This window comes from Nerophis lumbriciformis, linkage group LG03 (assembly GCF_033978685.3).
Source record: "Nerophis lumbriciformis linkage group LG03, RoL_Nlum_v2.1, whole genome shotgun sequence".
NCBI lineage: Eukaryota > Metazoa > Chordata > Actinopteri > Syngnathiformes > Syngnathidae > Nerophis > Nerophis lumbriciformis.
In genome coordinates, this window is record NC_084550.2 from 40,733,271 (window position 1) to 40,759,876 (window position 26,606).

The 26,606-nt window shown below is 42.9% G+C and overlaps 1 protein-coding gene across 15 annotated transcripts in view; it reads right to left on the bottom strand.

The window, feature by feature from the left end:
- r3hdm2 (R3H domain containing 2) overlaps window positions 1-26,606 on the bottom strand; it is a 138,384-nt gene that overhangs the window by 58,415 nt on the left and 53,363 nt on the right. For 13 of the 15 annotated variants that reach the window (XM_061937743.1, XM_061937738.1, XM_061937742.1 and 10 more), the window contains 4 exons: window positions 8,479-8,613; window positions 8,216-8,382; window positions 7,221-7,445; window positions 5,879-5,917 (listed from right to left, as the gene is read on the bottom strand). In XM_061937743.1, coding sequence (XP_061793727.1) covers window positions 5,879-5,917; window positions 7,221-7,379 — 198 coding nt within the window. In that variant the 5' untranslated portion in view covers window positions 7,380-7,445; window positions 8,216-8,382; window positions 8,479-8,613. The remainder of the gene's footprint in view (window positions 1-5,878; window positions 5,918-7,220; window positions 7,446-8,215; window positions 8,383-8,478; window positions 8,614-26,606) is intronic. The other 2 variants (XM_061937740.1, XM_061937741.1) reach the window with 2 other exon arrangements.

The following is a 26,606-nucleotide window of genomic DNA, read 5'->3' on the forward strand; positions in this document are numbered from 1 at the left end:
TTTCAAGTTTTACTGAAATTTCAGGAGATCAACTTAATCAATACATTCATATCAGCTACTCTAGTTGATCTCCTAAAACAGGGGTGCCAAACTCAAATACAGAGTGGGCCAAAATTTAAAACTGAACAAAGCCGCGGGCCAAAGTTGAACAAATTAACCTTTTAATAGGGACCCAAACAAGTTTTGCATTGAATATTGAACAAGCAAGGCTTATATAACTTTATAGTGACATGCAAAATCGAGTTTCAAATAATAATAATTAAAAAATATCAATGGCATATCAAATACAATTTAAATAAAAATGTAATGCCTCTTTTCTATTTGCAGCCTTCTGAGGTAAATATCAACATTAACTTTTTCCACAGGCTAATAAATTTGAAAATAAAATAATGAATAAACCAACCATTCAGGACTTTAAAATGCTCAGTTTGCAACACATTGATCTAATCTGATGTGCGCAAGCCAGATACCTGCCATCTTTTCTTGGATGCTAGTTCATTAATGTCGGGGCTCAGGCTTTGAGCTGAGGCAACCTTCATTATCGAACGAAGGTGTTCATCAGTCATTATATCTCGAAGTCCACCCGGACCACAGTCTTAGGGGCGTGCCTTAAAGGCACAGCCTTTAACGTACTCTACGAGCTATCGTCACGTCTGCTTTTCATCCATTCTAACAACGTGCAGACCCAGTCATAAGATATGTGCGGCTTCTGTACGCACACACACGTGAATGCAACGCATACTTCATCAACAGTGATACAGGTTACACTGAGGTGCCCGTATAAAAAACTTTAACACTGTTAGAAATATACGCCTCACTGTGAATCCACACCAAAGAAGAATGACAAACACATTTCGGGAGAACATCCGCACCGTAACACAACATAAAAACAACAGAATAAATACCCAGAATCCTTTGCAGCACTAACTCTTCCGAGACGCTACAAAATACACCCCCGCTACCACCAAGCCCCTCCCCCCACACACACATACCTTGTAGTGTCCCGGAAGAGTTAGTGCTGCAAAAGGTTCTGGGTATTTGTTCTGTTGTGTTTATGTTGTGCTACGGTGCGGTTACGGTGCGGATGTTCTCCCGAAATGTGTTTGTCATTCTTGTTTGGTGTGGATTCACAGTGTGGCATATATTTCTAACAGTGTTTTTTATTCGGCCACCCTCAGTGTAACCTGTATCGCTGTTGATGAAGCATGCGTTGCATTCAATTGTGTGTGCGTGCAGAAGCCAGCACATTTTATGTGACTGGGCCAGCACTCGGACTGGCTGAAAAGCAGACGTGACGATTTTCGGGAGGGGCACTGAAGTTGGGAGGTGTCCCGGGAGGGTTGGAAAGTATGAGAATTAGCGGTGAATGCGGTGTCACCGCGGCACCGCCGCAAGATATAATCGGCGGGCCAGCTTTAGTGTTACCGTATTTTCCGCACCATAAGGCGCACCTAAAAACCACAATTTTTCTCAAAAGCTGACAGTGCGCCTAATAACCCGGTGCGCTTTATTACGATTCATTTTCATAAAGTTTCGGTCTCGCAACTTCGGTAAACAGCCGCCATCTTTTTTCCCGGTAGAACAGGAAGCGCTTCTTCTTCTACGCAAGCAACCGCCAAGGAAAGCACCCGCCCCCATAGAACAGGAAGCGCTTCACCCGCCCCCGGAAGAAGAAGAAAAAACGCGCGGATATCACCGTACGTTTCATTTCCTGTTTACATCTGTAAAGACCACAAAATGGCTCCTACTACGCGACAAGGATCCGGATCATAAAAAGACGCAATCTCTCCATCCGCACACGGATTACTACCGTATTTCACAGCAACTGATATTCCTGTGAACTGCACTGTGGAACGGGAGCACGTACGGTGAATATTCGCACCACAGGGAATGAGGAGTCATCCTTCACTGTGGTTCTAGCTTGCCATGCTAACTTCCACCCATCCAAAAGAGACCTTTCCAGCCGGCGTCATCATAAAAGCTAACTCGAAGGGATGGATGGATGAAGAAAAGATGAGCGAGTGGTTAAGGGAAGTTTACGCGAAGAGGCCGGGTGGCTTTTTTCACACAGCTCCGAAGGCGAACACACCTTCACTAAGACGGGCAGATAGCGCCGGTCGACATACGCCAACATCTGCCAGTGGATCGTAAATGCCTGGGCAGATAGTTTCGGTCACAACTGTGGTCCGAGCTTTCCGGAAGGCAGGATTCACAGAACTGCTGCACAACAACAGCGACACTGACTCCCGATGACTTCTACGAGACGGAACCGGCCATTTTTGGATCCCACGCTTGCGCAACTTTTCAATTCGGACACCGAAGACGAAGAATTCGAAGGATTTACGAATGAAGAATAACTTCAGAAGGTGAGCGCTATGTTTATTTTGTGTGTTGTGACATTAACGTTCGAGCAACATTATGTTGCTATTTATTGCTCTACACCATTTTGAATTTTACTATGTTTGTGATTGCACATTTGCGTACATTTTGGGACAGAGTTGTTAGAACGCTGGTTTTCAATATATTATTAAAGTTTGACTGAACTATCTGACTGTTTTTTTGACATTCACTTTAGCGCAGCGTTTTTTTGACATTCACTTTAGCGCAGCGTAGGCGCGGCTTTTAGTCCGGGGCGGCTTATTGGTGGACAAAATTATGAAATATGTAATTCATAGAAGGTGCGGCTAATAATCCGGTGCGCCTTATAGTGCGGAAAATACGGTAATTTGATATCGCCTCAAGGGCCAAGTGAAATTACACGGCGGGCCAAATTTGGCCCGCGGGCCAGAGTTTGACACCCATGTCCTAAAATTTCAGTAAAACTTGAAAATATTCCAATTCTGTCTTTATGGTCCTTCTTACTCAGCATATATGTCATCGAAAGAACTTGGGATTGACCAGTAACTTAGATTCCCTGGGAGGAAGAGCTGGTCTGACGCAACACCTTTAAAAGGCAAAACCAGTGTGTATCAATCCATAGTCTTGTTGTTTGAGGTCACCAAATGCTGTTTGTAGGAAAAATACGGAAAATCTGCTAAAACCTAAGCCTAATATGGAACCAGCAGTTATCATTAACTGAATGGGTCGTAGAAAATGAAGCAGTGTGACTATTCAATGTCATTGGTGTTTGCAAACGTGTCTCCATTTGTGTTGTTTTTTAAATTTCTTGTTCTTTTTCTGACTAACACCACTCAATGACATCGGACAGCATGGATTCATTCACACCGTATTTGTGCTTGTAAACAGCATAATCCATTGTCTACCGCTTGTCCCTTTCAAGGTCGCGGGGGGTGCTGGAGCCTATCTCAGCTGCATTCGGGCAGAAGGCGGTGTACACCCTGGACAAGTCGCCACCTCATCGCAGGGCCAACACAGATAGACAGACAACATTCACACACTCGGGCCAATTTAGTGTTGCCAATCAACCTATCCCCAGGTGCATGTCTTTGGAGGTGGAAGGAAGCTGGAGTACCCGGAGGGAACCCACGCAGTCACGGGGAGAACATGCAAACTCCACACAGAAAGATCCCGAGCGCAGGATCGAACCCAGGACTACTCAGGACCTTCGTATTGTGAGGCACATGCACTAACCCGTTTCACCGTGCTGCCGTAAACTGCATAATGTGATATAAATAAACGCACCCTCAAAATGTCAATTTCACTCATTTATTAACAAAACTGTTCCACATTAATATAAGGATAATAATTTAAAGGAAAATGTGTTTGTTTCACAACACCTTAGTCACCTTTCATTAAGCACATCTAGCCTTATAACTGTGGCTATGGTAACATATCAATTTTTAGGTGAGGGAAGTTCTTAACATTATAATTTATCATTGACAAACACTCGCATTTTTTCTTTCGTAATAACTGTCAATAATTAACATGTAATCTAGCGCTGATCTCACAGTTTAAGTCTAGCATGGACCAAAAAGTTATAAAACAAAACTTTAGCTAACGCTAGTTAACTTGCAGGGCTAGTAATCTCTGTGGTTTACCTTTCATATGACTCGAGAGAGCCGACTCTCCCATTGCTGGATTTCCTTTTTGCATACTTTGCAGCAGGCTACACGTGGATTTGGTCCACGTTTTATCCAAAGTTTGTATTTGTCATTTTCCATCCAATGTTCATTAAAACAACAACCTCCCGGCATGATGGACTGATGCACCACTGTCTTCTTGGGGGCGACACAGAGCCGTATATACATGACAACAACCTAATGTAAGGGCTCGTGCAAAGTCAACAGATCAAACGTTTAGCTTTCATTTTTAAGGAAACTCATTTTATTTTTTTCCATTTTATAATGAGCCTATTGAATCAGACTGCCGAGAAATTAGATGAACATTTCCAAGCATTTACAAGCACTTCACCCAAAATTCAAGCATTTTTCAAACCTTGAAAACACAACATTAAAATCCAAGCAATTTCAAGGTTTTTAAGCACCTGTACGAACCCTGAACCTAAGGGTTCCTAGTTCGATCCCCGGCTTCCGCCATTCTAGTCACGTCCGTTCCTGATGGGTCGTGGTTAGGGCCTTGCATGGCAGCTCCCGTCATACGTGTGAAGGTGAATGTGGAAATAGTGTCAAATCGCTTTGAGTACATTGACGGTAGAAAAGCGCTATACATGTATAACCCACTTACATTTGTTGATCCAGCATCCCGATATGTTTGATATGCAGTACTTAATAGCATGTTATATTGTGTTCCATCACTAAAATATGGATATTGGCGAGGCTGAAACCCATTATTAATTTTTACATTGTTTCTTGTGGAAAAATGTGGTTCACTATACGAATTTTGTGATTTACGGACCCTGTTTAAGAACCAATTGAGTTTGTAAATCAAGGTTCCACTACATATACTTTAACTTTTTGTCATGTTTCAGTCAAAAGCTAACTAGTGCGTAGGTCATGCATGCAAAGTTAGTCTTCAAAGTGCATCTGCATTGTTTTTTACCTGGTAAAATTCGAAAATAAAGTTTCCTTATCTAGTCATACTGGATATACCTCGTCATAGTAGTTTTCTTAAAAGCAGGGGCACCGTCAGGAACACTGCGCCTCATGACAACACCTGTTGTTTTTAAACTGCTGAATCTGGATAAAACGCAGGGAATGGAGTTCTAAGAGGAATGGAGGAGGGGCACATGGCAAACTCAGAGGCTAAATGCGGCAGAGCCCATTTAGCAATTTATAAAGACTCAAAAACAAAAAGGAGCATGGTCCACTTAAGACAATGTTAGGACAGTACATGGATCAATGCTGCAGTAAAACACTGATATTATAGTTGAGACACCAGCTGAATTTTAGGAATCTATGATCAAGAAACCTGTCATACCCTGTCCTGGGTATGACGTTAAACTACATCCAGGCATGAGATGGGAGGTTGTGTGTGGGGTTAGTGAGTCCCAACTAACGTCTATAAAATGCACACAAAGAACCGTTTGCACCTTCTCTTGTGACTGGCGGGTGGTCAGCGCCATAAAGCTGAGCGAGTCCCTGGGTAATTGGGGCGCGGACAACCAACAGGACAGACTAAGTTCAACAGCCCAGTAAGGCAATTAGTCTAGGAGAAAGATCTCTGATATAAAATATCCCTTGCAACCCGCACCAAGCCAGCGTGGAAGGTGTAGGCTAATAACCAGCATGAAAAGTACGCCAAGAAGACGGCCCCCAGTCCCCAGCAGTTCCAGAGGGAACAGTGCAGTGGCAGGGAGCAGCTAGAGATTGTTCACTATGGCAGAAACATGCTGAGGCTTTCGTCCAGCAGTGGACTGACAACGGCTGATGATGATGATGATGATGATGATGATGATGATGATGATGATGATGATGATCAAGAAAATCAGGACTGTTAAAGACATGTTCAAGTAACCTACCTTAGCCCGTTTCCTTTGGCTGTGGTTAGGAGCTCGTTTCTGCAAAGCACAGTAGAATTTTAAGTGGAATCTTATTAAATACATTCTTTCATAATAATAACCTTTGAATGATGAATGGCCTAAAAATCATAATGGAACCACAGAAGTGTATGAAAAATCAAAATTCACGCTAGCTTCCAATCGTTAATCATGCATACTCCATGAGTATGTTTTGTAAGCAAGAGGGCTTGATTATAATGAAAGGTGCCCTATTATACAAAATAGAATGTTTTAATGTCTTATATGAGTGATGTGTGTCCATTGATCTTGTTTATGTCCCCATAACAAGTCTGCGATGTTAAAAAAGAAAAAATCGTGAAAAAATAATGAAAAAATAAAATAATCTTGATAACATTACAGTAAGATACAGAAATAAAAACATTTCACAATGAAAACACATAAAATTAAAACAATACATAATGGTTGTTTTTGTTCATAAACCAAAAGGAGTGGGAAGAAGTGAAACATATTCACTCCCAACCCTTATTCATAAATAAAATAACTACCTTTCTTATTATCATTATTATTATTATATACAATGATCAATTTACCGGTCTTAATAAAATATATTCTCAATAATCTTTTACCAACATTACACTTTATTTGGCTTTATATGTCATTTGTATTGTTTGTAGTTCCTCAATAACTTTACATTTCAATAGTTTTGAATGTAAGAAAAATGTTTTTGTGTGATACTTATATCCTGCATTGTGAATGACCCTTATTGATTTTTTCTGCAGGGTGATGAGTGGATGTAGCGTGCATATGGAATTATTGCCCCAAACTTCTGTACAGTAGTCCAAGTTCATGGCATTCATAGCTCTGCATGACAATGATTTAACTTTCTCTACCTATTTATTAATAAAATGTAATATTCAGCCTGTTAAATATTCTACAATTAAGGACTATCAATCAGAACAGGTTATAAAATAATATACCATAGCGATGGTAATATTGTGAAGAGACCTGTAATTACCGGATGTGGGTTGCAGAGGGCAGTGGCAGGCATGCCTGCAGTATTAAACCTAGTCTCAATGATAGCGAAGAAGAAGACGAGTTTGTTCAAACAGTCTTCCTCCTTCATTATCACCGCTGCCATTACAATACACTTAATTTCAATCTGCCAAAAACATTTATTTAGGTACAAATATAACAGAATAACACAGTAACAGAATAGCATGATCATATTTTTTTTTATTTTTTTTATTGATATCGATTATGTGTCTACTGCAATATATATTGATATCGTTTTATCGGCTTATTGGACAGAGTTGTGTGCCATGATATGTTCCTTCTTGCCCACCTGTACATCCTGTGGGGAGCTGTCTTCAAGCTCCAGACCCTCTCCTGTCCCTTCCTTGGGGCCCTGTGACTGAGGGCAGGTCTTGCCTCGACCGCAGGGTTCAATTAGTGGCCCACTCTCTCCCTCCTTCTGGATGTCTGTTGTCGGGCTGACTGACATCTTCTTCTGGGAGAGGGAGAGGGTGGGAGATGGGGAGGGAAGGTTGGGTACACGACCCAGGAGCTCCTGAATGTAGAAAAAAAGTCCAAGCCATTTTAGTAAGTAAGTAAGTAAGTAAGTAAATTGTATTCATAAAGCGCTTTTCACAGATAAAATCACAAAGCGTTGTACAAAACATAGGTAAGGTAAAACAACAATTCAATTTAAAACAACAGGGGCAACATCATAAAAAGGATACAAAGTGGATTAAAAATGATAGTTAAAAGGTGCATTAACTAAAAGCTTTACTAAAAAAGAAGTTTTCAAATGTTTCGTAAACGTTTCAACACAGTCAAGATCACGGAGAGACTGGTGAAAATTGTTCCAGAGTCTGGGAGCTATAGCCTGGAACGCCAGGTCTCCACTGGTTTTAAAACAAGTTTTTGGGATCTTTAGAAGAGCCTGGCCTGAAGACCGTAGGCTGCGTCCTGAAGAGTAGGGGCATAACAAGCCAGTGATGTACTGAGGGGCGTACGGAATGTTAGGGCTAAAATGTTAAACTCAATACGGAATTTAACTGGAAGCCAATGAAGACTGGATAAAACGGGGGTGATATGGGTTGTTCTGGGTGCACCAGTCATAAGTCTGGCAGCCGCATTTTGTACAGTCTGAAGTGTCTTTAGCGTTGACTTGTTGAAAAGGGTGAAGAGAGAATTGCAATAGTCAATGCGAGACGAAATGAACGCGTGAATGATCATTTCCAGATCCAATTTTGACAACAAATTTCTCACTTTAGAAATATTTCTGAGAAATATAATGGTTACAAGTCAGCATATAGCGTGTGCATGGTGACATACCAATATCTACCTGTAGGTGGTATCAGACGTGCACGTTTTACAGCAAGTGTGGAAGGGAAACACTCAGAGGAAGGTGAGGTGACCAACCCACTAAGGTAGCGTACTCTGCAGGACTGCAGCAGAAGGCAATGTGCAGTCCATAGTAAGCCTTAGCCTTCAGGGTTGGGCTGAAAATGAAGAGAGGTCATTTGCAGGATTGTTTGAAAAACAACAGATGCTGTTATATAATAGACCAATTTTATAATGAGTTGAAATATATTTACAACAAGCAGGTGAACTGACGAGGGAGCAGCCAGTCAGGGAGAGAGGACAGGGCACACAAAGGGGTCCTTTGGGGCCTCTCGCTTCTCTCCTGGGATCTCAGTGTAGCAACATGGTCAGCCCTTCACTCAGGAGCCCTGGAGAGCGAAAGAGGGAAAGGAAGACACGCATGACGTCATGGTTCACACGGTGGGTGACTCATCTCTGCTGCTACTTCTCCTGCTTGCAGCTTGGAGGACAAACTAGCAGAGGGCTTTCAGAAGGATTCCTAAATTGAAACAACTTCCAATGCAGTGGCCTTGGCACACTGTAGAAATTGGGTATCACTAACACAGAGGTGTCCAAAGTGCGGCCCAGGGGCTATTTGTGGGCAATTTTTTTTCATGGCCTATGGCACATGCTAAAAAGACTATTACAAAAAAAAGGAATACAATAGCAAACAGGTGAAATGTAACAAGAACAAGTTGCAATGTTGCCTCTAATGACAAAACTGTAATGTAGACTTTTTTTCTTCTTTAAAGCTGTCATTGTTAAAAAAATAATAATAAATCAAAATGATTGTTATGAGTTGACCTATTCAAGGCCCTAAACAAGGCTGCACGTTTAATCGACATTGAGGTTTTAATTAGTGCGATAAGGTAACTGCAAGAGACAGACTTTTTTTTTCTCCGCCGTCACCGGCATTTGAGTAACAGACATGTTTGCCAATCATAACTCTTGAGCCTCGCGTTTCTTTGTCTCTCGCTTCAAACAGAGAGAAAGAGGTCTCACTCTACGCATCGCTCCCAGAACCTGAGCGTGTTTATTTAACAGTAGAATTAACTCAACGCAGTGAGCCCTCTTTTCGGTCATTCAAAACCTTTGTCTTGGTGGGCGAAGAGAGATACCGCCAACTGACCCACACAAGACAGACAGCTTCGCTACTCGGGACTCTCTCGTGAAAAGTTCCGCAAAGTCTTAAAAATTAAGAGGAAACAATATTATTACAAAGCCAAATGTCTCGTTGTGGTAATATTTCAGCTTCAAATTGGATGGGCATTACGAGCCTGTCAACACGAACAAACGAGCAAGAATGCCGTAATGGCATGGTTTGACTTAGTTTTTCCAACTTGGAAAAAAAATTCACTTTAGGATGTCAAATGTTTTTTTGTTACATTTTACTTACAGAAATGAGAGTCCAATTAATTTTTTGGTTAATGTATTTATTTAGGATAAAATGATTTATCTTTCAAATACGGTACGATGGTAAACAATAATATAGTAATGAGAAATAAAATCAGATCCTTTTCAATGGTTACTTGCATTAATATCACATATGATTACATTACGTTATAAACACTGTACAGTTTTTATCGGTTATTTCTCTAGTTTAGGGAGCATTATGTAGACAAAAGCTCTGATTCTGTCTACATAAAGCCAAATAATTTAGAAATGTGATTATTGCATATTGTTGTAATGCAGTGCTTCTCAAATATTTTTTTGTAACGCCACCTCAGGAAAGAAAATTGTGCAGCCCAAGCTGCAAGTACTTCAAATTAAATATTTCACTTTAAAATATTTTAAAGGAAATTATTGTATATTTTGTGTTTGCCATAATTAGGGCCCGGCCGGGCACAGCCCGAAGAGGCAACGTGGGTCCCCCCTCCAATGGGCTCACCACCCATAGCAGGGGCCATAGAGGTCGGGTGCAGTGTGAGCTGGGCGGCAGCCGAAGGCAGGGCACTTGGCGGTCCGATCCTCGGCTACATAAGCTAGCTCTTGGGACGTGGAACGTCACCTCGCTGGGGGGGGAAAGGAGCCTGAGCTAGTGCGTGAGGTAGAGAAGTTCCGGCTAGATATAGTCAGACTCACTTCGACGCACAGCAAGGGCTCTGGAACCAGTTCTCTTGAGAGGGGCTGGACTCTCTTCCACTCTGGCGTTGCCGGCAGTGAGAGGCGACGGGCTGGGGTGGCAATTCTTGTTGCCCCCCGGCTCAAAGCCTGCACGTTGGAGTTCAACCCGGTGGACGAGAGGGTCCTGACTGTTGTTTGCGCTTACGCGCCAAACGGCAGCTCAGATTACCCACCCTTTTTGGATTCACTAAGTACTGGAGAGTGCTCCCCCGGGTGATTCCCTCGTTCTACTGGGGGACTTCAACGCTCATGTTGGCAACGACAGTGAAACCTGGAGAGGCGTGATTGGGAAGAATGGCCGCCCGGATCTGAACCCGAGTGGTGTTTTGTTATTGGACTTTTGTGCTCGTCACAGATTGTCCATAACAAACACCATGTTCAAACATAAGGGTGTCCATATGTGCACTTGGCACCAGGACACCCTAGGCCGCAGTTCCATGATCGACTTTGTAGTTGTGTCATCGGATTTGCGGTCTCATGTTTTGGACACTCGGGGTGAAGAAAGGGGCTGAGCTTTCTACCGATCACCACCTGGTGGTGAGTTGGCTGCGATGGTGGGGGAGGATGCCGGACAGACCTGGCAGGCCCAAACGCATTGTGAGGGTTTGCTGGGAATGCCTGGCAGAGTCTCCTGTCAGAGAGAGTTTCAATTACCACCTCCGGAAGAACTTTGAACATGTCACGAGGGAGGCACTAGACATTGAGTCCGAGTGGACGATGTTCCGTGCTTCTATTGTCGAGGCGGCCGATTGGAGCTGTGGCCGCAAGGTGGTTGGTGCCTGTCGCGGCGGTAATCCTAGAATCCGCTGGTGGACACCAGCGGTAAGGGATGCCGTCAAGCTGAAGAAAGAGTCCTATCGGGCTCTTTTGGCTCATAGGACTCCGGAGGCAGCAGACAGGTACCGACAGGCCAAGCGATGTGCGGCTTCCGCGGTCGCGGAGGCAAAAACTCGGACATGGGAGGTGTTTGGGGAAGCCATGGAAAACGACTTCCGGACGGCTTCGAAGCGATTCTGGACCACCATCCGCCGCCTCAGGAAGGGGAAGCAGTGCAGTGTCAACACCGTGTATGGTGAGGATGGTGTTCTGCTGACCTCGACTGCGGATGTTGTGGATCGGTGGAGGGTATACTTCGAAGACCTCCTCAATCCTACCATCACGTCTTGCTATGAGGAAGCAGGGCCTGGGGAATCTGTGGTGGGCTCTCCTATTTCTGGGGCTGAGGTTGCCGAGGTAGTTAAAAAGCTCCTCGGTGGCAAGGCCCCGGGGGTGGATGAGATCCGCCCGGAGTTCCTTAAGGCTCTGGATGTTGTGGGGCTGTCTTGGTTGACAAGACTCTGCAACATCGTGTGGACATCGGGGGCGGTACCTCTGGATTGGCAGACCGGGGTGGTGGTTCCTCTCTTTAAGAAGGGGAACCGGAGGGTGTGTTCCAACTATCGTGGGATCACACTCCTCAGCCTTCCCGGTAAGGTCTATTCAGGTGTACTAGAGAGGAGGCTACACCGGATAGTCGAACCTCGGATTCAGGAGGAACAGTGTGGTTTTCGTCCTGGTCGTGGAACTGTGGACCAGCTCTATACTCTCGGCAGGGTCCTTGAGGGTGCATGGGAGTTTGCTCAACCAGTCGACATGTGCTTTGTGGACTTGGAGAAGGCATTCGACCGTGTCCCTCGGGAAGTCCTGTGGGGAGTGCTCAGAGAGTATGGGGTATCGGACTGTCTGATTTTGGCGGTCCGCTCCCTGTATGATCAGTGTCAGAGCTTGGTCCGCATTGCCGGCAGTGAGTCGGACACGTTTCCAGTGAGGGTTGGACTCCGCCAAGGCTGCCCTTTGTCACCGATTCTGTTCATAACTTTTATGGACAGAATTTCTAGGCGCAGTCAAGGCATTGAGGGGATCCGGTTTGGTGGCTGCGGGATTAGGTCTCTGCTTTTTGCAGATGATGTGGTCCTGATGGCTTCATCTGGCCAAGATCTTCAGCTCTCACTGGATCGGTTCGCAGCCGAGTGTGAAGCGACTGGGATGAGAATCAGCACCTCCAAGTCCGAGTCCATGGTTCTTGCCCGGAAAAGGGTGGAGTGCCATCTCCGGGTTGGGGAGGAGACCCTGCCCCAAGTGGAGGAGTTCAAGTACCTCGGAGTCTTGTTCACGAGTGAGGGAAGAGTGGATCGTGAGATCGACAGGCGGATCGGTGCGGCGTCTTCAGTAATGCGGACGCTGTATCGATCCGTTGTGGTGAAGAAGGAGCTGAGCCGGAAGGCAAAGCTCTCGATTTACCGGTCGATCTACGTTCCCATCCTCACCTATGGTCATGAGCTTTGGGTTATGACCGAAAGAACAAGATCACGGGTACAAGCGGCCGAAATGAGTTTCCTCCGCCGGGTGGCAGGGCTCTCCCTTAGAGATAGGGTGAGAAGCTCTGTCATCCGGGGGGAGCTCAAAGTAAAGCCGCTGCTCCTCCACATCGAGAGGAACCAGATGAGGTGGTTCGGCCATCTGGTCAGGATGCCACCCGATCGCCTCCCTCTGGAGGTGTTTAGGGCACATCCGACCGGTAGGAGGCCACGGGGCAGACCCAGGACACGTTGGGAAGACTATGTCTCCCGGCTGGCCTGGGAACGCCTCGGGATCCCCCGGGAGGAGCTGGACGAAGTGGCTGGGGAGAGGGAAGTCTGGGCTTCCCTGCTTAGGCTGCTGCCCCCGCGACCCGACCTCGGATAAGCGGAAGAAGATGGATGGATGGATGACTCGATGGGTTCCCTGGGATCCCATTTAGAAGCTTCCTCGAGCCAACACTGGTACGTATTCTTTGTATTTGTATGCTCCTATACGGACCCCAGGAAGACTAGCGGTCGCCTTGGCATCAGCTAATGGGGACCCATTCAATAAACAATAAACAATAAACAATAAATAAACCCACAGTATGTGTGGCAATATAGTCAAGTTAAGCAAACAAGCAAGGCAGGGTTTCCCAAAGTGGGAGAGCCCTTGCAAGGCTGCAGCAACTGCGTCATAAGCAGCATTGTATAGCGCGGCATCAACCAGAACACCCACAACACAGCCCATGCTGCTTATGCAAGCCCTCGAATAGATCCTCTCATAGTGTATTCAATATGTTACATGCAGGTGACAGTCAGTGACACGAATGAAAGGAGCAGCAAAAAACACTGAGTCCTGATTGGAAGACTGTGCTAATGACAGGGGAACGGGTGGAGGGCTGGATTGGTCAGGCAACATTTTTAACAGACAGAAATAGGGTGCCTGTGAATAAACTGGTCTCACCTAGACCCCCTCCTCCCACCCAATCCTCTTTCATCTTCCCCTTCCTCAAACACTCCCCCCGCTGGTTCCCACAACACACTCACAGCTACTGGCACACAGCGTTGCCAGGGCGACGGCAACGTCATTCTCAACTGCTGCCGCTTGCGGTGAGCAAGTACCAATGAGAAGAGCAACTGGGAAGGAAAAATGATGAGCAAAAATAAACATGTGGATTCGAAGTACACACAAAGAGGGGAATACATAAATTAGCCTCCTAGCTCCATCAGTGTTTCTGCAGGTATGAGAAAATCTAATTGAATACAACTTAAAACAAATGTAATGCCCATGTCGTACTGCACATTGTATACCATCATGTCATTTGTAATGTCTAATAAAAAGACTATAGATAAACATTATCCATATATTTATAGACAAATATTTGTTTTTTTTATTCTTTAATAACATCAACTTTTTGTCATTCCATGATGCCTTTATCTCTATTTTTACATTTTGATCGAGAGTTTTTATTTATTTATTTATTTTAAGTGATGTACATTTATATGTACATGTAGATGATGTATCCGGACAAATCCATTAAGAGTTTGAGCAGAAATATGTCGTATAGGAATTAACTATACACAATAAAACATTAACAAAATGATGTGTCAAATGGTTTTTAAAGTAATACCTTTGTGACATGAAAAAAATAAAATTAATGTAAAAACAAACAAACCTGGTGTTTACTTTTTGATATCAAAATAAAACACAAAGCAGTTTGGCTAATGAAGATGAAGTCTAATAAACAAGCTCTGTTCTTCTCCAACGCATCCCTAGTGGTTCAGTACAACAGTTTGGCCAACGACAAAAAAAAACCCGGAGCGATACCTCGAATAAACAATCTTCAGAGCCCGCGTTCAATTCGATGAAATGACAAAAAATTACAGCCAGTTTTGACGTTATTGGAACACTGATACAGTTTGCAGTTTAAATAAAGGAGTGAACATCCCAGTAAACAAAGTAAAGACTTTATTAACGTTGTGACAACATTCACGACACATCGCCTCCTACAAAACATCAAATAGTTTTCTCCTTCGCTATGTACTTGTAGTGTGGGGACAAGCATCTTTGAGTCAAATAGTTTAATTCGAACTATTACTACAAACATTTATCATTTCTATATTCCTAGTACGTTTCAGTAGTTTCCGATCTTCAGGATTCAAACCATTTCACAGTTAAACAGTTTCTACCATTCATTCTATCTACTAGCATTTCAGTTGAGCGTCAGCTCTTCAATTCTCAAACTATTCCGACTGAAGAAGACTGCAGATGACAGTCGAAACATGTCAAGTAAAAATTTCATCTATTAAACCAAAAATATAGCCTGATTACAAGAACATTTGATAAGTATATGAATAAGACATAATGAGCCTTTTTGAGAAACCATTCCTACTGTTTATTCAAACGTTTCTCTAAATTAATGATGCATTATTCACCTTTTAAACTTTGCTTCAGCAATAAATGAGGTAGAGATGTCCGATAATATCGGACCGATAAATGTTTTAAAATGTAATATCGGAAATTATCAGTATCGGTTTCAAAATTATCGGTATCGGTTTCAAAAAGTAAAATGTATGACTTTTTAAAACGCCGCTGTGTACAAGGAAGTAGGGAGAAGTACACAGCGCCAATAAACCTTAAAGGCACTGCCTTTGCATGCCGGCCCAGTCACATATCTACGGCTTTTCACACACACAGGTGAATGCAACGCATACTTGGTCAACAGCCATACAGGTCACAGTGAGGGTGGCCGTATAAACAACTTTACCAATGTTACAAATATGCGCCACACTGTGAACCCACACCAAACAAGAATGACAAACACATTTTGGGAGAACATCCGCACCGTAACACAACATAAACACAACAGAACAAATACCCAGAACCCCTTGCAGCACTAACTCTTCCGGGATGCTACAATATACACCCCTCGCAACCCCCCCCCCCCATAACTCAACCTCCTCATGCTCTCTCAGGTAGAGCATGTCCCACATTCCAAGCTGCTGTTTTGGGGCATGTTAAAAAAAATAATGCACTTTGTGACTTCAATAATAAATATGGCAGTGCCATGTTGGCATTTTTTTCCATAACTTGAGTTGATTTATTTTGGAAAACCTTGTTACATTGTTTAATGTATCTAGCAGGGCATCACAACAAAATTAGGCATATTAATGTGTTAATTCCACGACTGTATATATCGGTATCGGTTGATATCGGAATCGGTAATCAAGAGTTGGACAATATTGGAATATCGGATATCGGCAAAAAAGCCATTATCGGACATCTCTAAAATGAGGCATTCACACGCAATTCCTTCCGGAATTGCATAAACTCTAGTTGTATTTCCAATCCGCAAAGTATGTGAAAGTACTGTCTAAACATCACAAGATACCACAAATTCAGTCTGCCATTTTGAATATTCCGCTCTGAATATCTTTGGTATTTTACGTAGATTCTATGTCAGTGTAGTAACGCTTCTGCACTCTGACCATGTAATCAGATCAGTCATACTTAAAATACGCAAAAATTGGAAAGTGATGTGCTGTTTGTCATTCACAATCATTATGTAAGAACACATGTGCTTGGCTCTTTTTATTCGTTTTTATTCATTCAAAATCGTAAATTAATAGCTAACAATTAAGTCAACAGATTGAGGGTCTTCTAATGCGTCCATTATAGCCTCTTCAAATACATCCAGAAACTGCCAACAATACCACATTTACATGTCGTGACCTGAAAATTTACCAAATACGAGTGATATTGTTAATATAGGTGCTATTTTAGCAGCGCATTGATATTAGTGAGCTAATACCAGCTCATGCTGCTATTGTGGACAACACACACAGCCAGCGGCTGCTTCTGCGTCGTTGCAAACTTGCTAAAAGTAAAATCTATATTATAATTAATGCATATCTCACCTGGTAGTAGACAAACGTGGCCATGGACCAAGAGACTGGTGGACGTTGACATCCCCGAAGATGGCAAAAGACACAAAAAGACGCTTGTTGCGGCAACTTTTGCTAACCCTTCGTGAGGCTTGCGATTGAACCTTTATCCAAACAGAATTATGTGAGCGTCCCGTCGGTCGGTATCCCAGCGATTTTACAGTAAGTGTTTGTTTTATTATGGTTAGTTTGTATGTTTAGCAGCTAGCAATGCTGCTGTGCTATATTGTCAAAATAAAGCAGCATCCATTTAGCACTCTTCATGTTCTGGCTAAAAAAGTTCTGGATCATTATTTTTCCCAAACTTATCATTGTTGGTTTCCTCAACTGTTGTTGATGGGGAAGGGAATGGTGGTTCCGAACGCTACGTTACGGATCACGGGACCGTCTTCCTCATTAAATCTCAAAATGGCTACGGAATTTTTGCGAGATTGATACTATTTTGATCATATCTATTTCTTTGCAAACTTTCGAAGTCTTTTGGTGTCATAAATCAGATGTATAATATAAAAGCTTCAATAAAGAGGCCACTTGTTTTTCCACTGTACTGGTACTATGAAGGTGAAGAAAGCTGTTCAAACAGGAAAGCATACGCATTCACAAAGCCCCAGACAGCAGCGGGTGAAACATCCACAGGCAGCTTGACCCACTTCATCGCCTCTGTATTCAGCCAGGCACCTTGCCCATTTGACGTCAGAGACAGGGAAGTCATTTCCCAAAAAGACGGCAAGGTTATGTGTTCACAGGGCTGATGTGTCTGTGCAAGCTCAGTGCCCTCCCCAGATGATACCTCAGCAGAGTTTGCAGTCTGGTCAGAGTGTGCGGGCGCTGCCTTAAACTTTGTCAGTGAGGATTCCCCTTTGCATCGGTTACACTATCTCCCAAAGAGCGAATGAGCTGTCTGTCAAGAAATCGACATGCTACACTTTCAGTATATGCACAATCACCCATCAAGGCACTTTACACAAGTTAGAAACACAAATCACAGAAGACACAGCAACGGAAGAGAGGGTTTCTCTTTAACCATTTATGTCCTTGTTAGCATCCAATCATGTCCTTATCCTCGACAAGGATACCCCTTTCTTTCCTGTCTTCCTTCCCCATCCACAACCACCCCACATGTCCATATCTCTCGCTCCGTCTGCCCACTACTTGAGTCTTCTCTTCCTTTTTTTAATGTGTCTTCTTAAATTGTCAGCCCCTACTGCTGACGCCATCCTCCTCCACACAAGTCGGCCCCCTCAGTCCTGTGGGACGAGCTATGACTCAGTCTCTCCCTCCTTTCTTCCCTCCCCTTCCTCCTTACCTACCGACCTACCTGCCTTTCTATAGATCCCCCCTCAAGTATCGTTCACAGCTGCTCTCTCGAGTTACAATCTATGTTTAGTTTCCACGGCAGCTTTAGCAAAGCTACAAAACAGCATTATGGACTGAAAATAAAACAAGACGTCTGAGAAATAAACAAAAATGATTCTGTATGCACAGAGAATTATAAAAAGAATATAATCACTATTAATGTTAAGTGGTGATACATATTTAGAAAACAATTGCGACACAAAAAAATGGGTAATAAGCAAGTGAGAATGCACCAAGTTATCAATCGGTCATTCTTTTTTCCTATCCTTTCATCAATCTGTTGTTACTTATTCTATAAGACTGTATTTTCTTTCACATCTTAACCTCTTCCGGAGGTTGGAAGAGCAGAAAGAGGTGAGAAAGATGGAAGAGCACCGGCTCACAAGTGAGAAAGAAAGAGAGAGAGGTAGAGAGAAAAACTTCAATAATGAAACAATTTGTGCTGTTAAGTGATTGGTCTAGCCCTCCACCAATGGGAGGACCAGATCCATGGCAACAGGCTCTGTCACCAAGCGATACCCAGCCGTATCCCTCAACACCCCCATATTTTTTCATTCTTATCCCATCTCATGACCCCCGCCCACACTTACGAAAGCCCTACCCAACAATTCCAAGACCATAATTAAAAGCTTCCGTTTGAAAATCATTGAAAATACACTTAGACTATAATTGGAGGTGTGGTGGGAGAATACAACAACAAATGTACAGGTGCAAAGCTAATGTGGCTCAAAGACCCTCCATACTTAATAATGGGTCTTACAGAGTCTTCAATATTTGATTCATTCACAATGAGCGATTTAAAAACCTGCATATCAGCTATTGCCGCCTTCGTGCGAGGACAGTTGCGTTCCAGAACAGTAATGAAAATACACTCACACACAGCGATTTGCTCCTTGTCCACCGCTTTGTCACAAGAGTTTAATCCCTCGGTAACAATTTTATTTTATTAATATATATATATTTATATATATATATATATATATATACACATATACACATACAATTATGCAGGATGCCGCTAGCTTAATGTTAATGTACTATCTAATAGACAAGCTAACTGAAATTAGCATTGCCAATTGCAGGGCACAAACATTCACACTCACATCCATATATATGGGCAGTATACAGTCTTCAATTAACCTAACATACATGAGTAAACTGGAGAAAACCCACACACGCACGGGGACAAGTGCACACTCCACACAGCCATGTCCAAACAGAGGTTCCAAGACTCACACAGCATGAAGTTAGACATTATTGTCAGTAGTAATGTCAGAAGATTTAGGGAGGTTTACACTGGCTTGAACAAGAAATGCCTTTATTAGCCTAAATACCTTTCTCTTCCACTTTCTCTCCTTACACTTGCCAGGTGTCAACTAGGGCTGGGCGAAATATCGATATACTTGCTATATCGCGGGTTTGTGTCTGTGCGATGTAGAAAATGACTATATCGTGATATTCTAGTATACGTTCTTACGCAGTTGCTTTTAGCTGCGGGCATTACACTACAGGCTTTTATCACTCTTTCTTGTCTCTCCTTCTCACAGAGAAATAAAACAAGCGCACCTTCTTACATACTTCACATACATATACGCCCTCGCGGAGCAGAGAGGTAGCGCCAGGGGTAACGTTAGCTGTGGTGCGAGTGGTGATACGAGAGAAAGAAGTTGCAAATCTGATAACAAATGAAGGAAGAATTAATTCCCAAGAAAAACAGCATCCGTCGTCCATCGTCTGGCGGTGGTTTGGCTTCAAGCGGGAATATGTCGAACAGACAACCGTAATTTGTCAAATGTGGGGCAAAAGCATTGCTACAAAAAGTAGCATTACTTCTAATTTGTAGCATCATTTGAAAAGTCTCCTGCTAGAGAATGAAGTGCTTGAAACTTCTCATGTCAACATCTCCGGGCGATGCCACACCAACAAAATGCCGAGGCAACCATTTCCAGATCAACACCGTATGAGATAACGTCCGCAGGAACCTACCACATAGTGAAGGACATACACTATTTGATTTCCTATTATGCAGCTCATTTTTATTTGACACTTATTGAAATATCTTGTGTGACATCATGGACAAAAGTGCACTTTATTTGTTTTTAAACTATTGTAGTGGCGTTCTGTACAAAAAGTGCACTTTAATTTAGTGTTGTTTTGATATGTCATCTTAGTGACATCATGCACAAAAGTGCACTAATAGCTTGTTTTAAAATGTCTCTTTCTTGCACCTTCTGTTTTGAAAGGACATGAATGTTTGTGCCACTGCTTAATAACTGTTTAATAAATACACTTTTGGTCAATTGACTTAGTTGTAATTTCCTTCTCTGCATGAAAGTTTAAAATGAGCATATATTAATGCAGTATGAACAAGAATGTTTTAATGTAGACACATAGAATCATCATACTGCTGTGATTATATGCATCAAGTGTTCATTCAAGGCTACGGCAAAATATGGAGATATATATCGTGTATCGTGACATGGCCTAAAAATATCGAGATATTAAAAAAAGGCCATATGGCCCAGCCCAAGTGTCAATCCTTTTAGGTGTGTGACCAGCGGACGCGCTTCCGATACGGGATTCAGATGGACTTTTTTTCTTCTGCAAAATAAAGCAATGAGGAACGTTTTTATGATATTTGAGATGTTTTTCAAACTTATTATAGCTAATAGTATGTAAATAATAGACGATATATGGTATATTCATTCATACAATATCCATCCAACCAGCCATTTTCTACCGCTTGTCCCTTTCGGGGTCGCAGGGGGTGCTGGATCCTATCTCAGCTGCATTCGGGCGGAAGGCGGGTTACACCCTGGACAAGTCGCCACCTCATCGCAGGGCCAACACAGACAGACAACATTCACACTCACATTCAGACACTAGGGACCACTTAGTGTTGCCAATCAACCAGTGACGTGCGGTGAGGTTCATGACTGGTGAGGCACTGACTTCATCACAGTCAGATTTACAAACATATGAACCCTAAAGAGTATCTTATTCACCATTTGATTGGCAGCAGTTAACAGGTAAGGTTTAAAAGCTCATACCAGCATTCTTCCCTGCTTGGCACTCAGCATCAAGGGTTGGAATTGGGGGTTAAATCACCAACAATTATTACCGGGCGCGGCGCCACTGCTGCCCACTGCTCCCCTCACATCCCAGGGGGTGATCAAGGGATGGGTCAAATGCAGAGGACAAATTTCACCACACCTAGTGTGTGTGTGACAATCATTGGTACTTTAACTTAACTTTAAACATACAAACTGTAGCACACAAAAAAGCACATTTAATTAAAAAAAACGTTATTATGGTCTTACCTTTACTTATAAGTGCGGGAACAGTGGTGTTGGTGTTGGAGGAGTTGTGAATGAATGAAATATGAAATCTGTGCTGCAGTCTGCAGGTGTACCTAATGTTGTGTCCCTGCAGTCGTTCACGGCTCCTCCGGCGCGAGCAATGTTGTTTTTGCACTTTTTGGCTTCTTGTTAAGTGACTTTTTTGGGGTGGATTCGGTCTTGCACGTGGAGGGTTTGGGTGTGGGCTTTGGTTGGTGTGGCGCTCCCGTCGGGGGGTGCAGTCTGCGGCGAAGGTGCCTTAACCGGCACCAGGAGGCGGGGTTACGCGAGCCTCAGCCAGTGCGTCTTCGCAGCAGTTTTATGATCGCTCAGCACAAGAAATACTTTACACACATACAGTTGTTGACAAAATACACTGTACATTATATACCTCAGCTAACTAAACTATGGAAATGTATAATATAGTTCATATAGCAATACTGTCTCACTGCACAGCAGGCCAGCAGTTAGCCGAGTCCGCAATCCATGGTGAGGCACAATTGAGTGACGTGCCTCAACTGGCTGCTGATCACCGCACCGTCTCTTCTCAGTATTTGAACGGCAAATGTGAAAATTCAGCGATTTTGAATAAAAAATAATCTAAAACTGGTGAAGTTAAATGGAAAATAACTTTATAGTATAATCACTGGATACAAATAACAATTTTTCTTTTTTTTTTCTTTTTACATTTTTTTTCTTTCCATGATGGCAGGTGAGGCCCTGCCTCACCTGCCTCTAGTGACCGCACGTCACTGAATTCAACCTATCCCCAGGTGCATGTCTTTGGAGGTGTGAGGAAGCCGGAGTCACGGGGAGAACATGCAAACTCCACACAGAAAGATCCCAAGCCCGGGATTGAACTCAGGACCTTCGTATTGTGCGGCACATGCACTAACCCCTGTACCACCATGCTGCCCTTCATACAATATATGAAAACAAATTAAAGGGATATATTCATACAATAAATCCCTTTAATTTGTTTTCATGTTAAAAAAAACTTGTTTTGAAGGTATGGCGACAGTAATCTTGCCGTGGGGTGAGGCCATGATCGTTTACATGTATACAGGTTCACAGGATCGTTTACATGTATACAGGCTTCGAATTTTAAGTTTTTATGGTCAAGGCAAGTGTTGCCTTAAAGGAGGGCTCATATTTTAGGGGACCAAGGAAAGTTGGAAGGGCACCGAGGCAAACATTTTCTTTCGAGGCAGGGGCTCCAAAGCACATATTATATCAATTATATCTTTATATATATATATATATATATATATATATATATATATATATATATATATATATATATATAATATGTGAATTACAAAGGGAATAAGCGGTAGAAATGGATGGATGGATATTTATATAACGCTTTTCTCTCGTGACTGAAAGCGCTTTACATAGTTAAACCCAATATCTAAGTCACATTTAAACCACTCATTCAATGTGTTTTCTTTATTTTAATGACTATTTACATTGTAGATTGTCACATCAAAACTATGAATGAACACACGTGGAGTTATGTACTTAACCAAATAGGTGAAATAACTGAAAACACGTTTTATATTCTAGTTTCTTCAAAATAGCCACCCTTTGCTCTGACTACTGCTTTGCACACTCTCGGCATTCTCTCCATAAGCTTCAAACACACCTGTGAAGTGAAAACCATTTGAGGTGACTACCTCTTGAAGCTCATCGAGAGAATGCCAAGAGTGTGCAAAGCATTAATCAGAGCAAAGGGTGGCTATTTGGAAGAAACTAGAATATAAAACGTGTTTTCAGTTATTTCACCTATTTGGTTAAGTACATAACTCCACGTGTGTTCATTCATAGTTTTGATGTGACAATCTACAATGTAAATAGTCATGAAAATAAAGAAAACTCATTGAATGAGAAGGTGTGTCCAAACTTTTGGCCTGTACTGTATATATACATACATATACATATATATAGACACACATAAATACAGAACACAAAACCAGTGAAGTTGGCACGTTGTGTAAATCGTAAATAAAAACATAATACAATAATATGCAAATTGAATTCAATTGAATAAACTGCAAAGACAGGATACTTAACGTTCGAACTGGTAAACTTTGTTTTTTTTTTGCAAATATTAGCTCATTTGGAATTTGATATCTGAAATATGTTTCAAAAATGCTGGCACAAGTGGCAAAAAAGACTGAGAAAGTTGAGGAATGCTCATCAAACACTTATTTGGAACATTCCACAGGTGAAAAGGCTAATTGGGAACAGGTGGGTGCCATGATTGGAAATAAAAGCAGCTTCCATGAATTGCTCAGTCATTCACAAACAAGGATGGGGCGAGGGTCACCAGTTTGTGAACAAATGTGTGAGCAAATTGTCCAACAGTTTAGAACAACTTTTCTCAACCAGCTATTGCAAGGCATTTAGGGATTTCACCATCTACGGTCCGTAATAGAGAATCTGGAGAGCAGCAATGTCCGTGACCTTCGATCCCTCAGGCGGTACTGCATCAAAAAGCGACATCAGTGTGTAAAGGATATCACCACATGGGCTCAGGAACACTTCAGAAAACCACTGTCAGTAACTACAGTTTGTCACTACATCTGTAAGTGCAAGTTAAAACTCTACTATGCAAAGCGAAAGCCATTTATCAACAACACTCAGAAGCCTACAAAACTGTTCCTCTCCCCCACCTGAGCAGGTAAGACCACCTTTCCATGCTACTTTTTACCGGCTACACCACACTCCAGAGGAGCAGCAATCCTGTGACCAGGACTGTTCAGACCTAACCAGAGGGGGCACTCTTCCAGCTGAAGGACTGCTTCCAGACCATGGCATGGTCAAAGTTCAGACACTGTCTAGACACTGTCACTGTGGATAAGCAGAGCCAGGTCTATCCTAACCAAAAACTATGAATGACTTCAGAGGTCAAAGCACTTTTGACGGCCAAAAACTCTGCCTTCCACTCAAGGGACAAAGAGCAATACAACAGCAGAAGCAGTACCTCAGGAGAATCATTGAGGCTGCGAAAGTGGAGGATAGGAGAAAAGCTGAGGCAAATTTGGACAACGAAGATTCACGGTGGGTCTGGCAAGGCATTCAACATCTGATGAGTTGCAGAAATAACTCATCGGCAGCAAACAACACGAAAGACTCGCGAAGAAACTCAATCACTTCTTTGTTTGTTTTGAGTCATTCAAAGCAGCCACACCCCAGATGCCCCGTTTACCCTCTCGGTCAACTGCTCGTCCTCCAAGAACACAAGGTGATGTGGGCACTGAAGGCATACATAGCTGGGTCAGATGTCTTACTAAGTAAGGTGCTCCAGGACTGTGCAGACCAGCTGGCAGGAGTACTTACAGAGATATTCAATTCGTCCCTGACACAAGTCCAAGTCCCGCCCTATTTTAAGGCAGCCACTGTCATCCCAGTCCCCAGGAGGACAGCCATGAACGACTTAAATGACTACACACCAGTGGCACTTATGTCTGTGGTTATGAAATCTTTGGCTTGTTCTCCATTATATCAAAGCATGCCTCCCCCAGGACTTTGATCCACACCAGATTGCCTACAGGCCAAAACAGTCCACAGAGGACGCCAAAGCCACTGCTCTCCACTCAGCTGTGGAACACCTAGATCTCCGGGTACCTATGACAGGATGCTGTTTGTCGACTACAGCTCGGTGTTCAACAGCATCAACCTCCTTGGTTGAGAAGCTGAACTTCTGGGGTCTAGCCCAGGGGTGGGCAAACCTTTTGGCTCAGGGGCCACATTGGCTTTTGAAATTTGACAGACGGGCCGGGTGAGCACATTATGCATTTCAAAGCATATCATATCTGTTGAGAGTAGACTTCCCAAACATGGGATATACATCTATTTTCAACAATATCATATCAGAACCTCAAAGAAACACAAAAATGGTATTACAGGGTTATCACTTACATTCTCCTTCAGTGGGAGCAGTGTTGTTGATCACCCATTTTTGCCAGTGCGTCAAAGTTTAGTTCTGTTGTGGCAATTGTCAACACAGATATTTGCTTGATTTTGTTCTAATATTTGGCGGGTCGGATTAAAAAGACCAACGGGCTGGATGTGGCCTCTGGGCCGTAGTTTGCCCATGCCTGGTCAAGCCCCTACTTAACTGTTCTTTGGATTAAAAAAAACCACTTTCTGACCAACTGATCCCAGGTTATTTAAGTGAGTCAACCATGCACACCCATCCTGTCAGTCAGCACTGGCTCCCATCAGGGCTGGGTGTTGAGCCCCTCCAGTATGCCATATATACTTATGACTGGGTCCCCATTCCAACCTCGAACACCATCATAAAGTTCGCTGACGATCCAACAATGATGAGCCTGATCACAGGGGTGATTAACCACTCTATAGAGAGGAAATAAAGGCACTGGCAGGGTGATGCACCAAGAACAACCTGGGGTTGAAGACCATGAAGAGCAAGGAGATGGTCATTGATTTTATTGGGCAAAGGGGAACATGCTTCACTTGTAGCAAACAGAACATGTGTGGATTCTATGAATTCCTTTCAGTTCCTGGGTACTTATAACTCTGAGGACCTCACATGGACTGTTAACACTTCAGCACTGGTCAAAACGGCACATCAGAGATTCCACTTCCTTTGTGTGCCACGGAGGAACAAAATATCTGCGAAAATGCTGGTATCCCTTTATCGGGCCAGTATTGAGCCATACTACCTAATTGTGTGGTTTGCTGCCTGCTTTGCTGAAAACAGGAAGACGGAGAACATTATCGGCCACCCTCTGCACTCCCTAAAAGGACAATGCTCGACCAAACTACCTGAGCAGAACAAATAAAATCCTGGCATACAGCTCTCACCCTGGTCAGCACTTCGTAAACCTGCTGCCACTAAGGAAGAGATATTGGTCACACAAAAGCACAACAGAGTTAAAAACTATTTTTATCCATTAGGATATTGAATCTGTCCCAGTAGCTTACACTGTTGTACTGCTATTTGTACTGGTATTTATGTATGTATTTTTAACATGGTATTTATTGTTTAAATTGTATTTCAACTGCACCTAACAGTGTAGCCACCTGTATTTGTATCATGCGGTGTTGTTTGATGACAATAAAGTGTTCCATTCTATTCTAATCTATAATTTATATTGTACTGTATATCATTTATATCACGCAACAAAGCCCAACATCTGGTTGCATACCAGTGTCGTCCACTATAAGCCCAAATACAACCATTTACCATAGTCAAATTTAACAAAAGTTGGCAGTCTGTTGCTGCGTTGACAATACAGTGAGCGCTTT